Source organism: Hyaena hyaena, unplaced genomic scaffold, assembly GCF_003009895.1.
Source record: "Hyaena hyaena isolate Hyena2069 unplaced genomic scaffold, ASM300989v1 scaffold_186, whole genome shotgun sequence".
In the NCBI taxonomy this organism is placed as follows: Eukaryota; Metazoa; Chordata; class Mammalia; order Carnivora; family Hyaenidae; genus Hyaena; species Hyaena hyaena.
This window is the reverse complement of record NW_024080818.1, coordinates 610,654-623,734: the sequence shown is the minus strand read 5'-3', so window position 1 is coordinate 623,734 and position 13,081 is coordinate 610,654. Positions and strand designations below refer to the sequence as shown.

Here is a 13,081-nt window from a genome sequence, read left to right as displayed (position 1 = left end):
CCATCCATAATCAGGGGCATATTAATTGCCTAGCATGTGCTTGGTCACATGTGGGATATAGACATGTAAAAAGTTTAATACCCCACAACTGTGTACGAGATAGAATGTGTGACGTTCCAAAGTACAAAGTACCTTGAGAGAACAGAGGAAGGAGAATTTCTGACTAAAGAGCTCAGGGCTTCATGGAAGAGGTGCATTTGAACTAGGCTGGGCAACGGCATCTAGCATTTATTGTGTTTTCTATGCACCAGGCACTGGTTTAAGTGCTTTACATTCATTATGTTAATTTAATTCTTTGAGATGGTACTCTTAACCTCCTTCCAAAAAGAAGTATTTGTTTTGTTTTTTTTGTTTTTTTGTTTTTTTTTTATTTATTTCTAGGAGAGAGAGAGAGAGACAGCGTGAGCAGGGGAGGGACAGAGAGAGAGGGAGTCACAGACTGAAACAGGCTCCAGGCTCTGAGCTGGCAGTCAGCACAGAGCCTGACGCGGGGCTCGAACCCACGAACCGCGAGATCATGACCTAAGTGAAAGTCGGACGCTTAACCGACTAAGCCACCCAGGTGCCCCCAAAAAGAAGTATTTGACTCAGTCACCCAGTGGTAGAAACTGCTGGAATTTGCGTCCATTCCAACACTATGGCTCTGCTTCCCCAGTTTTAAGTATGTGTCATCCTTGGGATGCATGGGTGGCTCAGTCTGTTAAGTATCTGACTTTGGCTCAAGTCATGATCTCACAGTTTGTGAGTTCAAGCCCTGAGTCAGGCTCTCTGCTGTCAGCACAGAGCACACTTCAGATCCTCTGTCTCCCTTCCCTCTCTGCCCCTCGCCTGCTCCCACACACCCTCTGTCTGTCTCTTTTTTCTCTTTCTCTTAAAAATAAATACATTTAAAAACAAGTATGTGTCATCCTACAATTGCTGTTCTTTTTGTGTCCCAATCACTGTTTAATATTTTTCATTAGCTTGAGCTACTCTTTTATAATTTAAAAAATATTTATTTAATAGGGACACTTCATGTTACATCTTTAGGTGGGAATCAAAATCACCTGCCATATTTAAAAAAAATAATGGAACTAAAAAATGTTATTGACTTATGCTAGAAACTGTCGCCTATGAAAGCTTTGCCTGAGCTCGCATTCTTTTTAATTAAGAAAGAAGTAGGAAGTGTTAAAGAGGTGTGAACATGTGCACCCCTTACAGAGTCTTTCTTCAGGGCCTGCCAGCATGAAGAAGGCCTCAGTGGAGAAGGTAACTCAGTCTATTTAATGACACTTAATAACATGTCCCTTAGAGCAGCCATCTAGCAGAGGCGCACATCCCTTACTCTGGGACAGACGATGCAATGACCTATTGCCTATAATGGAGGGGAGGCTGGACAGAGAAGACCTGCAAACACACACACACACACACACACACACACACACACTACCCAGAGCATCCAAAGACAGGGAGTGGTTCAGAGGAATGAGGAGACTCTGGCGTGTGTGTGTGTGTGTGTGTGTGTGTGTGTGTGTGTGTGTGTGTGAATGTTCTAGGAACACGGGGCAGGAAGTCTGTGGACATGGAGACTGGAAAGTACCTTGAGGCTGATCCTGGAGGCCTTTGAATATCATATTCAGGCGCTCAAAGCTAGCTGAAGAGTGTGGACAAAAGAAACAATCAGTCCAATTGATCCAGAGCCTAGTGGTTTCTAACAAGGACAGATGCAGGAGAAGTGTTCATCTGGAATGGTCTCCCTTGTCAGATCAGGGTCAGGTTCTGTGGCTGGAGCTTATTTCCTGGCCACCTCTGCTCCCCGCTCAAAAGAAAAGATTGTCTCTACGAAGAAAGAGAGGCAGGTGCATTTCAGTGTGAGCAAGGGCCCAGAAGAAAGGGTGCTTGAAGAAAACTGATTTGTCTGGTGTCTCAGGGCAACAGCAAGTGAAGGAGGGGGAGCAGAAGGGCGTAGAGACTGTTCTCGGAAGACACAGACTCGGTGTGTATCATGGCCAATGAGCCGCCAACCCAGGACATCCCCAGCAGGGGACTGAAAATGACATCAAGGCAGCACAGCACAGAAGAAAGACGGAGCACTCCCCACTCCAGTGTGGAGAAGCCCAGTTCTGCTCCTCACTGACCACATGAACTTGGACAGATTGCCCGTCCTCTCTAAGACTTCATTTGCTCATTCTGAAGTGGAGGTTAACCCTTGCTCCATCCACATCATGGCGATTATCGAATGAGAAGACGTGGAAAGGGGCTTTGGAACCGTTAAGTGCTGAGTGCAGGCAGGCTGTTCTACCTTTAGGAACACAGCCTTTCTGCACTGGAATGCTGTAGGGAACAAAGTCCCACCGCAGAGGAAAAAAGACCAGAGCCAGGCAGGAGGAGGGGAGGGAAAGCCGTGAACAAATGTGAGAGATTAAGAATGTTGAGACTAAGAAGGCTTAGAATTCAAATTCAATGAAAAAACTCTGTCAGCCAAACCAAGCTCCTGCTTCGGTTGCTGGATGTCACTTCCAGCTTAGGGAGTGTCACCGTCCAGATGCACTGCTGGCAGGCTTAGAACAGAGAGGCTGCGGGCTCTCAGGCCAGACCCAGTGGCCAGTGTGACAGGAGCGGTGACTCATCTCGCCTATGTAACATTTACTTTCATATCAAATATAATTTGTAAGATTAGCCTGGCATATATTCAATGATATGCATGTGTCATTGTGCTGCCTGGTAACTGGATACAAATGGTAAACAGTCCTAATAAATGACGATAATGATCATTATTATTTCACACAAGCACCGGTTTTAGTTGTTCTCTTTTCACTTTGTTAGTTTCCCAGGACTTATAATGAGTAGCTCTTTCGTTATTGCTGTGATGATGATAATACACACACTTATGCACTCACACTCACATGCACACATGCACATGCTCACACACGTGCACACACACATGCACACTCACACAAACATACACCCCCAAAGACAGAGGTCCTGGGTCATTCGTCCTGATGTGTTTCATTTCCTTACCTTGACTGCCTTGTTTCTGGCCCCTGGGCTTAGAGTTTCCCTGTGACAGCCTTGCCCGTCCTGTCTTCTCCCACCCGTGCACCTGTGCCCACCCCGAACCTGAGGCAGAATAATTCTTTCTGAAGCTTCTTCTCGAAATCATTTCTTGCCTCAGAAATTACCGGCTCATCATGGAATCCGAGACTTTAGAGTTAGCAAAACCTAAGAAACGTTTCTCTCCTAGCCTGTCAAATGGAGTGGCAGACTCTTGGCTTGATCATGTTCACCGTGGATTCCTCAGCATCTGGTGCAGTGCCTGATACGTGACAGGCTCGCCGCCATAAGTAGTTGCTGAATTTTTAAAAATCTAATTGGGCCCTTTCATTCTGCAGTGAAGGGATTTGGGGCACAGAGCAGTTACGTGCCTGAGCTCAGGTATCTTGTAAATGGCAGCTCCAGCACCCGTGTGCAAGCCTTTGAACTTGTACGGTAAGAGGCCCAGCAGGAAACAGACGGCATGCTCAAGTCAGGATTATTAGCTTGAGGAAAGTTTAAAACAGGGACTATTTACAAAGATGTGGGCTGCAGGTGGGGAGACCTCAGTGGCCAGCGCAGGGTGCCCCAGCTAGCAACAGTATCTCCCTAAGACCTGGAGGGGCTAAGCAGGGAGGAGTGGGGACCTGAAGCAGGAAGGACAGAGTCCTCGGGAGAGAACTTTCAGGAGAGGAGAGGGACTTAGCCAGCTGTGCACAGCCTGACTTCTTTCCCTTTTCTCCCTCCAGGCCCGCCCCCCCCCCCCCAGGGCTCCCATTGGTCACACTCAATAGGAAACCAGAGGAGGAGGGAGCCCTGTGGATGGAGTCCCTACAGGCCAGTGTTGGCAGAAAGTAGGGTGGAGAAGGGTAGAGTGCATGTGAAGGGCCACACTGATGATACCCAGTGCCCGCTACTGAGATGCATCCCTAGGGGATTGTCCTAGAGCAGTGAATTGATTCAGAACATTGAATTGATTAAGCAAACATGGACTGAGGTCCAACCCTTGGCCAGGCCTTATGCCTGGGCACCAAGCTGTGCTTGCCGCTTCCAAAAAGCCACCCCATTGCCTACTATTCTCCACTGGAGTGTCATTCCTCTGGATCTCCGCCAGAATATTTTGATCTCCCACCGTTACATTTTTCTAATACGATCCTGCTGGGTGGTATTGCAAATACACCGGGGGTTTGTTTATTGATGGCCGATACAAGAGGCTACAGGATTGTGTTCCAGGCTGGGTTCTGGAGAAGGGCCTGGGTGTGCAGGACGTTGGGAAACTGCCCTGTCCGTCATTCGCACACAGTAAGATGTTAAGTCGGGAGAAGGCAGAAGGCTGCAGTGTAGGAAACGGGGCAATAAAAAGTGAGAAATAAGAGGTGAACAGAGAGAAGGTTCGTAGGGTGTCTCACCCACCCCCTCCTTTCTCAGCAGATTCCCTGCTCACGTCAGGAAATCCCATGCTTCCCTACCCCAGACATGGGAGGGAGAAGAGAGCGGCAGACTGACAGCAAAAGGCATTCTCAAGTGAGTATTAGGATTCAATAGCTCCGGTCATTTGCCAGGCAGCTGCACTGCTAAAACGTCAATGAGAATTGGTCAAGCTTCCAAACTGCCTCCCTGGAACCCACGGATTCAGAATCCCAAGGCTCAGCAACTCAAAATCCCAGGATGTGTTTAATTACTGCTACTGGTATTTAAAGGACACTCTATCATCTGGCCCACATAATGGGAATAAATCCAAAGTCTTTTTTTTTTTTTTAAAGAAAAAAATCAATTATCTCCGCTTCTGGGACTTCCTTAACATTCCATCGACTCCAGTTCAGGCTACAGTGGTCTGATTCTCTTGTGCCCCAGCCTCTTCCAGAGGGAGAGAATTACCTTGGAAAGGTTATGGGGGAGGTCAGCAATCACACCACGTTTGTTTTTGTAGAGAAGTAGGGAAATTCAGACCAAGAATCTTGCTTCCTCAATATAAAGTGAGACCAGAAGATTTTGGAAACATCTGCGAATGCTTTTTTTTTTTTTTCCTGTTTTTAAAATTTCTGTGTGTGTTTTTAAAAATAGATTGCACAGTCACATGGTTCAAAAGCCAGAGAGGTACAAAAAGGTATGTTGAGGGAAGACTCTGGCCCACAGTGTCCCCTCCCCTACTCTCTCCCTGAACTGTCACATTGTATGAAGCCTTCTAGAACTTCTGTAAGCCTGTATGGGCAAATGGCAATATGCCATCATAGTTTTGTCATTTTTTCATAGAAAAAGTGGTCTCATGTCCAGCCATGTATAAGTTCTAAAATGACCCTCTCCATAGAAATTCATTACAGAGTCACTAATATTTATTAATGATTGTTAAAAACATTATCTTGTCCAGTAAAATGCAGGTAGTTGCTCTTACTTTTGGTGCTATAGCCCAGTGTAGGCAGAATCACCACCAAGGCTGGCGACTCTAACAGGATTACATATTCATGCCCTGTGTTCATTCCCTGAAATGTGAGCCATTCACTAGATACAGGTTAAGGCACCGTCCAGGGGCTGTGAGGCCAATGAGCTAGTGCAGCATCTCATGAGAGCCCTGCTGACCTATCTTCCTGTGACATCTGGCATTTGAGCAAAAGAGGTGGACTGAGGCAGAAAGATTTGTGATAATGAGAAAGAACAGTGGGCCGCCAAGTACATTTGTACTGTAAATATGACAGGAAGGAGAGTGGCTCTATGAAGCCTGTGAGGAAATGCATGATAAAAAAGAATGTGGGGGCTTGGTCCCAATATTTGGTGATGTCCTATCTAAGGACCTTAATGGAAGGCTATATTCAGGGTTGGAAATACTACAGTCAGAGCCACCTCAAAAAGCAGATGGAGACTGTGTGGTTTCCCCAGAAGAGGTTCCGATCCCCACTCATCCCTCTCAGCAGGGACCCTGTGTGCAGTGCACAGACTGTGGAACTGTTTGTACAGGACGGCCCTGCCTGTGGGACCAGTGTTCTTCGTCCTCACCCACGTGGCCAAGCCAGTCTTGCGTGGTTTCGGCAAGCTTGCCCCGGTGTGGGGCGGCGTTTCCTCAGGAAGGACGGGCTTCTTGCAGTTCTTGTGCGGAGGGTCCCCAGGAAAAGTGTCTGCCTGAGGTTCCAGAATGCGGTGTGGAGTGTGAAGGGACAGGGTAAATGTGGGAAGGTGGTCCCAAGAAGCCATGAGTTTCACCATGATTGAAAGAATGATCTTGGAGGCAATCTAGCTGAAGGGATCTCTCCCCCTAGCTGGTACTTTTCCCCTGGCTTGATGCGTGCCTGAACCTCCCCAGGGCCCAATCATGCCTCTTTGACCTTGACAGCTGGGCCTTAGGACATTTGCCAAGGCATTGCCTCCAGCCCTGTCCTGTTTGACCCAACGAGATGCTGCTAGTTTGCCTCCTAGCTGGGTCTGTGCATCAGCTAGTGGGGGGTCTTTGCCCCGACTCATCAGGTTTGGAATTGAGTGAGTGGTCCCTGGGATCTTTTCAAATCTGGATGTTATCTGGCAGCCGCAGAAAACATTTCTTTCCTGAGATCAGCTCCTTGCCCCTTGCCCCAGGCCGAGCACAGGACCCCCCCTCCTACCCTCCTGCCTGTGCACAGACAGGGTCCCTTACATGGCTGCTTACACCACTCCTCACCTGCCCTATCCCATCCTATAGAGTGATTTATTTGAATTTAGTTCCCTCACTCCCTCAAGTTTAACTGTCAGACCAAAGAAGTGAAGAGAGAGGCTCTCAGTGTCTGGGAGGAAGAGACTGTAACATCACCGATGTCCTTGAAAAATACCATAAATAAGTCATTTTAATTATATTCTCCCTTTACCAATAACAACCGTGTGTAGTCTTATCTTCAATAATACTCTCACATGACAGCAGATAAGATTCCCCAGCCTTGTTGTTGGGGGAAGATTACGTTTCCTTTCATGTTTAATTGACAAGCTGTACTTACCGTGGCCATTGCCAGGGAGATTGGAAAGCCGCCCGATTTTGAAGAGATGATAGAGGGTTTGGGGATAGAACAAAGGCTACTTGATGGCAAATGTCCTTGGCCCCTGGGCTGAGGTATTCCTGCTGCATCTTCAGTTTCATCAGCAGATGCGTGGTTGCCGTCATGATTCTGTATAAAATGCCACCACCAAAAAATAAAGCAAACAGAGCTGGTGACAACCCGTTTTCCCCCTCTCATCTCTTTCTCTCTGAAAAATCAGTGTTCAGAAAATATTGTCTCCCTTTGAAAGACCTCTGAAAATGGTGCTAAACAGCAATAAAAGAGACAGGAAAATCCCAGTGTCTGTGTCAAAAGGGTTTCTCATAAGTTTTTTGTGGCTGGGAGAGGTTAAATGTAACTATGGAAACATAATTAATGCTATGAAGACCTTGACTTGAAATTATGTTTAGAGAAGAATGTAAATGTCACTGTCTCTTGTTTTGAGACGACAACATTTTATAAACAATGAATCTTCCCAGTCTACACGCGGTATTTCTCATTGTGTTGTTAACTGGCCAATAAAGGAAGACAGGTTACCTCCTGTTACTTCTCTCAGATTCCTGCTCCCTAAGGAGCATAATCTTTTTTTTTCCTTTAAAAAAATCCATCCCCTACCTTTAAGGGAAAAAAAATCTATTTTTCCTTTTCTTGTCTGATTCTTTTGGCATTTAAATATGTTAGAATCAACCCTTCTTCAGGTTTACTTAACTTCTATACTAATGTCGGGAAACAAATCCGCCCCGTTGGTAGCTGAAACATGAAGGAAACTGCCTTCTGAGTTTTCTGGATTCCTGGAGGCTAAGATGCTTTCTTATCTCAGAAATACAGCATCCCGATGGCAGACTACTGTTGGGATATGATGCCTTTTATAAATCAAATGGAAAATCTTTACATGTGTGGTGATGGGTTCCCCTCACCTTGTATAAAGTGTAACTTGACATTTATAAATTTTTTTCCTTTCAAGATTGTTTTATCTTTTGAATATTCTGTTCTCCCAAATGGTAGCTATTTCCATTTAATACTTCCAGGACTAAAATGGAAGCATTATCTCCCTGATTCTAATTTAGACTGTGGTTAAGAAAGTTTTAGCACAAATAAGGCTTTTGATTACAGGTTACTTGTAGGAAGATGCTTTAGCGTTACAGTTAAAATATTAATAATTCAGTTGTTTGATCATATCATATTTTAGTGCCAGGAAAATCACCCTAATATTTTGTGCTGTGTTTGTTCAGAAACTGAATTAATATCTGAAATACCAAGTTCATTACCTTCTAACCTTTTCAGTTACATGAGATAAAAAGATCTTTCATCTTATATTGTATAACAGATTTTAAAATACCTTGTAACACCTGAATTTGGTCACCTTTCCCTTATTTGATAAAGGAAAACCGTTTTTCAGAAGCGGAATAAAGATGATGCTACTTTCAAAATTACTTTTCTTCAGGAATACTGAACTATTTGGCTTTCAGAACCTAGTGTTATTTCACAAGTTTAAGACTCTAGATTCTAATATTACTTTTTCTAAAATAATAACCATATGGTGCTCTTAATGATGAAAAGTACTCTTAAGAGAGGAATGGATTTTCATGAAAAAAGAAAGCATGAGAAAAGAATTCAAAGGGCTTTCTAGTTTTATGTGTTCACACATTAAATACCTGGTGCCTGAGTGACATTCTGTGCATAAAGTAAATGCAGATTATGCTGTTAATGTGATTGTTTGAAGCAGCAACTAGAGGAAAACACACTGGCTTTGAGAAAAGTAATTACCTGAGCAGTTTTATTATTGGTTCCCAACCTATAAATGAAAGAGAAAACATCAAGTAAATTACTCACTCTTATTCAACCCTCAAACCTCCTCAAACTCAACCTTGCTAGGGAAGTCTCTCTCTACAAATGGTTACATACCCAAAACATCTTAAATGTAAACCCATAATGGAGAGTTCTCACGTAGCACACATAAAAGCTGATTACTTAAACACCAGAAATCCCTCTGGTTCTAGAGAAACGAGAAAACGAGAACATATCTTACCCATGATAACTAAAGATCTCCCGCCATTTGTCAAGAAATGAAATTTTCCTAGTTATCTCCTCTAAATCCAGCTCCCGGGAGCTTTGTTCCTGGTCCGAGACTTGCATAGTCCTTTGGGTAATGTGGGGAACTGAAGAAGGGAATTGTTTCCTTGGGAGAGACAGGTCTGGCAGAGAGCAAGCGAGATGCTGGCTCTGAGGACTGCTAGCTGAAAACCGCTGCCTCTTCTTCTGACCAGCGAGGTCACACCATACAGGTGCTGCTCTGCACTCTCTGTAAACCCCTGCTATCAGATCACGATTAAACTTTCATTAGGGGTGGAATACTTTGTGTATTGTTGTTCCCTGTATAGATGCTATGAATGTTTAATCCGAGACACAGATTTATAAACAAAAGGATGGCAATTACTTTTTCAGTATCAAAGCAATTGGGATAATTTAAGTCGATGAGGGATACCCTCCTGGTGAAATGTGATAGAACTTTATGCTGTCGTGCTTCTGTGGAAGTGTTTGTGGTACAGAAATACTTAGCCAAGGAGTGGATAAGAGCCATTCTGCTAATATCTAAAAACCACATCAACTACTGTTGGATAACATGTAGGCCAAGGAAGAAACTGTCCAACAGATGTCTGACACAGGGTTTAGTACACAGAAATCTTGCACACAGCTTGAAGAAGGACTGGTTAGATTTGTTTCAGGGAGAAGTCTAAAATTATGTTGTGTGCTATTGGCTGAATGAAATGTAACTGTAATAACCAGCATAATAGAGAATATTCATTGTTGTGTTGGGTAATCTTACATGTCATCTTGTTAGGCTACAGAACCCAATCAAACACCAATCTAGATATTGCTGTGAATTTTTTTTGATGTGATTAACATTTAAATGGTAGATTTTGAGTAAGTAGATTATCCTCCAAAATGTGGTTGAACCTCAGCCAATCAGCTGGAAGGCCTATGAGAAAAGACTATGAGGTCTCTGGAGAAAGAAGGAATTCTGCCTCTAAAAAGCCTTGACTCAAGACTGAAACATCAACTCTTCTCTGGGTCTCTAGCCCGCTGGCCTGGCTGCACATTTCAGACCTGCCAGTCTTCACAATCATGTGAGCCAATTCCTTAAAATGAAGGTCTCTTTCTCTCTCTTTCTCCCTGGAGAACCCTGAGTAACATAATAGTGTTTATCAAAAACAAATGCCGGTAACCAGTAAAAGCCTTCTGATTTGAAGAGCCAAAATTGAGTCCCAGGAGGTCATTTTTCTCTTTGAACATTTCTGACCATGAGCTTTGTAAAATCCTAGAATGTGAAGAGGTCAAGGCAAAGAGGCTATTTGGATTTATTATGATTTGAGTAGTCAGGGCTGAGGGGATTTGTTATATATTTATATAATATTGCAAAGACCTTGAAACACAGAAAGCCACTAAAGAACTAGAGGTGGATTTAGGTGTTCATTGTTTTGCTTTGGCGGTCCCTACCTCTAGTTTCTTAAACTAACTTTTGGTGGTTGTTTAACCGTTTCATATTCCCAAGTCCCATAAACTTCCATCAAGTTTTATATTTTTATTGTAAACATAAGAGGTGCAAATAATTCCTTTCTTATTTCCCTTCCCTAACCATAAATCCTTTTTTTAAACCTTACTGTTCCCTTCTTTATAATTTTATAGTTTTAGTGGTAGCATCATATTTAATATTTTTTAGGCATTCCCAGTATAGAAAAAAAATAAATTATGTGATCCTTGCTCTCATATAATGATGAGAAATGTCTTGGATTTTTCTATTTAGAATGTTTTATAAAAAAAAAAATTCTGGATCTTCCATTTAAATTGTTTAACAACCCCAAACCAAGAAAGGAGAGTAGCTAAGAAAAACTTTTTCTTAGGAATCATTATTGAATCTGTGTATTTTTGTCTGTGGCTATGTCCTACTTTATAGAAAATTTGGTAAAGATAGAAGCATAAATTCCAGTGAATAGACAGCTTACCAAGAAACTGTTGTTGGGTTTCATAAGCATCTATTGAGTATTTCCCACGTGCCAGGCACTTGGAAAGGCCAAGGTAAGATGATGCTTCTGCTCTCTCTAGTGGTGGAAACAGACACACTGAGAGAGGAAAATGCTGTAAGAATGGAGGCTCAGAGGGCAGTGCATTCACAGGAGATGGGCAAGACAGTGGAGTGGTTACAAGCATGGCCTCGGGACCTCAACTGCTTAGTTTGGAGTCATGGTTTCACCTCTTACTATCTGTATGACTTTGGACAAGTTATTTAACTTTGCTGTACCTCAGTTTATTCATCTGTGAAGTGGAGATACTTTCATATCTTTACCGTATTAAGATTTCTAATCTATGAAAATAGTATACCACTCCACTTACTTAGACCTTATTTATTTTCCCATTCTTTAATTCCCAGAAGTGGAATGCCTGAATCCAATGGCATGGTCATTTTATTTTATTTATTTATTTATTTATTTATTTATTTACTTACTTACTTACTTACTTATAAGTTTATTAAATGTTTATTTATTTATTTTTATTTTTTTTTAAATATTTTTTTATTTATTTCTAGGAGAGAGAGAGAGAGAGACAGCGTGAGCAGGGGAGGGTCAGAGAGAGAAGGAGTCACTGACTGAAACAGGCTCCAGGCTCTGAGCTGGCAGTCAGCACACAGCCCGACGTGGGGCTCGAACCCACGAACCGCGAGATCATGACCTAAGCGAAAGTCGGATGCCCAACTGACTAAGCCACCCAGGTGCCCCTTATTTTTGAGAGAAAGAAAGAGCATGCACGCATGAGCAGGGGAGTCACAGAGAGGGAGAGGGAGGGACAGAATCTCAAGCAGGCTCTATGCTACCAGCACAGAGGCTTGACATGAGGTTTGATCCCATAAACCATGAAATCGAGATGTGAGCTGAAATCAAGGTTCAGACACTTAACCAACTGAGCCACCCAGGTGCCCCAAATGGTATGGTCGTTTTAAAGACTTACAATACCTATTCCAACTTCCATTGTTGTTTGTGAGCATCCCTTGCTCAGCCTCTCTTATTCTTTTAATTCTCAAGTTGCAATTCATGGTTCTACTCTTTTTAATAAAGAAAGTACTGCCTTTACTTCCTTCTCATTCTATCTGTTTTCAGTTGATATTCTGGATGGAAAGAACCGGCCTCTGGAATATACCAAGAGTCAAGAATGTGATTCAGTCACACCCAGAGGAAGCCACCACTCTCTGGGGCATTTTGTCCAGGCTTTGAGCAGGAGGCTTGGGTATAAGAAATGAAGCACAAATGGGGCGCCTGGGTGGCTTAGTCGGTTAAGCGTCCAACTTTTGCTTAGGTCATGATCTCGCGGGTTCGTAGGTTCGGGCCCCGCGTCGGGCTCTGTGTTGACTGCCAGCTCAGAGCCTGGAGCCTGTTTCAGAGTCTGTCACTCCCTCTCTGACCCTCCCCTGCTCACGCTGTCTCTCTCTCTCTCTCCTAGAAATAAATTAAAAAAAAAAAAAAACGAAGCACAAAGAAAAAATGGGATTGGGGGGTTGGGGGCCAGGGGTGGGGTATAGAAATATGTGGAATCTGGGATTGTCCTTTCCTACATTCTTATGACCTTGCCTTCACCTCATGGCATGTGAAGTCCCCCAAAACTCCTATTCCAAGACTGTGCCTACTACAACAAAGGATTGGGGCTGAATATGGAGCCCCAGGCAGCAAGAGGTCTGTAGCCCAAAAGGAAATAGCAAGAGCAAAGCAAGGATAGTGGGGGAGAAGGAGGGTTTTGCAGCCATGTAGTGGGGGCAGTGGGTGATGGCACAGGGTCCAAAATCATTCACCTATGAAGAAATATACTATATAAATGCAGAAACCTGTGATCTGAGTCCATTTGTTTTCTTTGCTGATGATTTAAAAAATAATACCAATGATTCCATGAGAGAGGCGAGTATCTATTCCAAACATGGAAATTAGTATGTCAAAATTTAATGTTATTAACATTTGCTGTAGTTTCCCAGAAAGCTATGACTGAACAATCAGCCTTATAGTCAAATTTGAAAATGGTGGCCTTGCAAA

General features: G+C 43.4%; 1 protein-coding gene across 1 annotated transcript in view; it reads right to left on the bottom strand.

Moving 5' to 3' along the window:
- MINDY4B (MINDY family member 4B) overlaps positions 1-9,143 on the bottom strand; it is a 35,598-nt gene extending 26,455 nt beyond the window's left edge. Inside the window, exons 1-3 of the mRNA XM_039241035.1 lie at positions 9,037-9,143; positions 8,775-8,802; positions 6,969-7,136 (exon numbers count right to left, since the gene is read on the bottom strand). Of these exons, the coding sequence (XP_039096966.1) occupies positions 6,969-7,136; positions 8,775-8,802; positions 9,037-9,143 (303 nt within the window). The remainder of the gene's footprint in view (positions 1-6,968; positions 7,137-8,774; positions 8,803-9,036) is intronic.
- Positions 9,144-13,081: the final 3,938 nt, after the last annotated feature.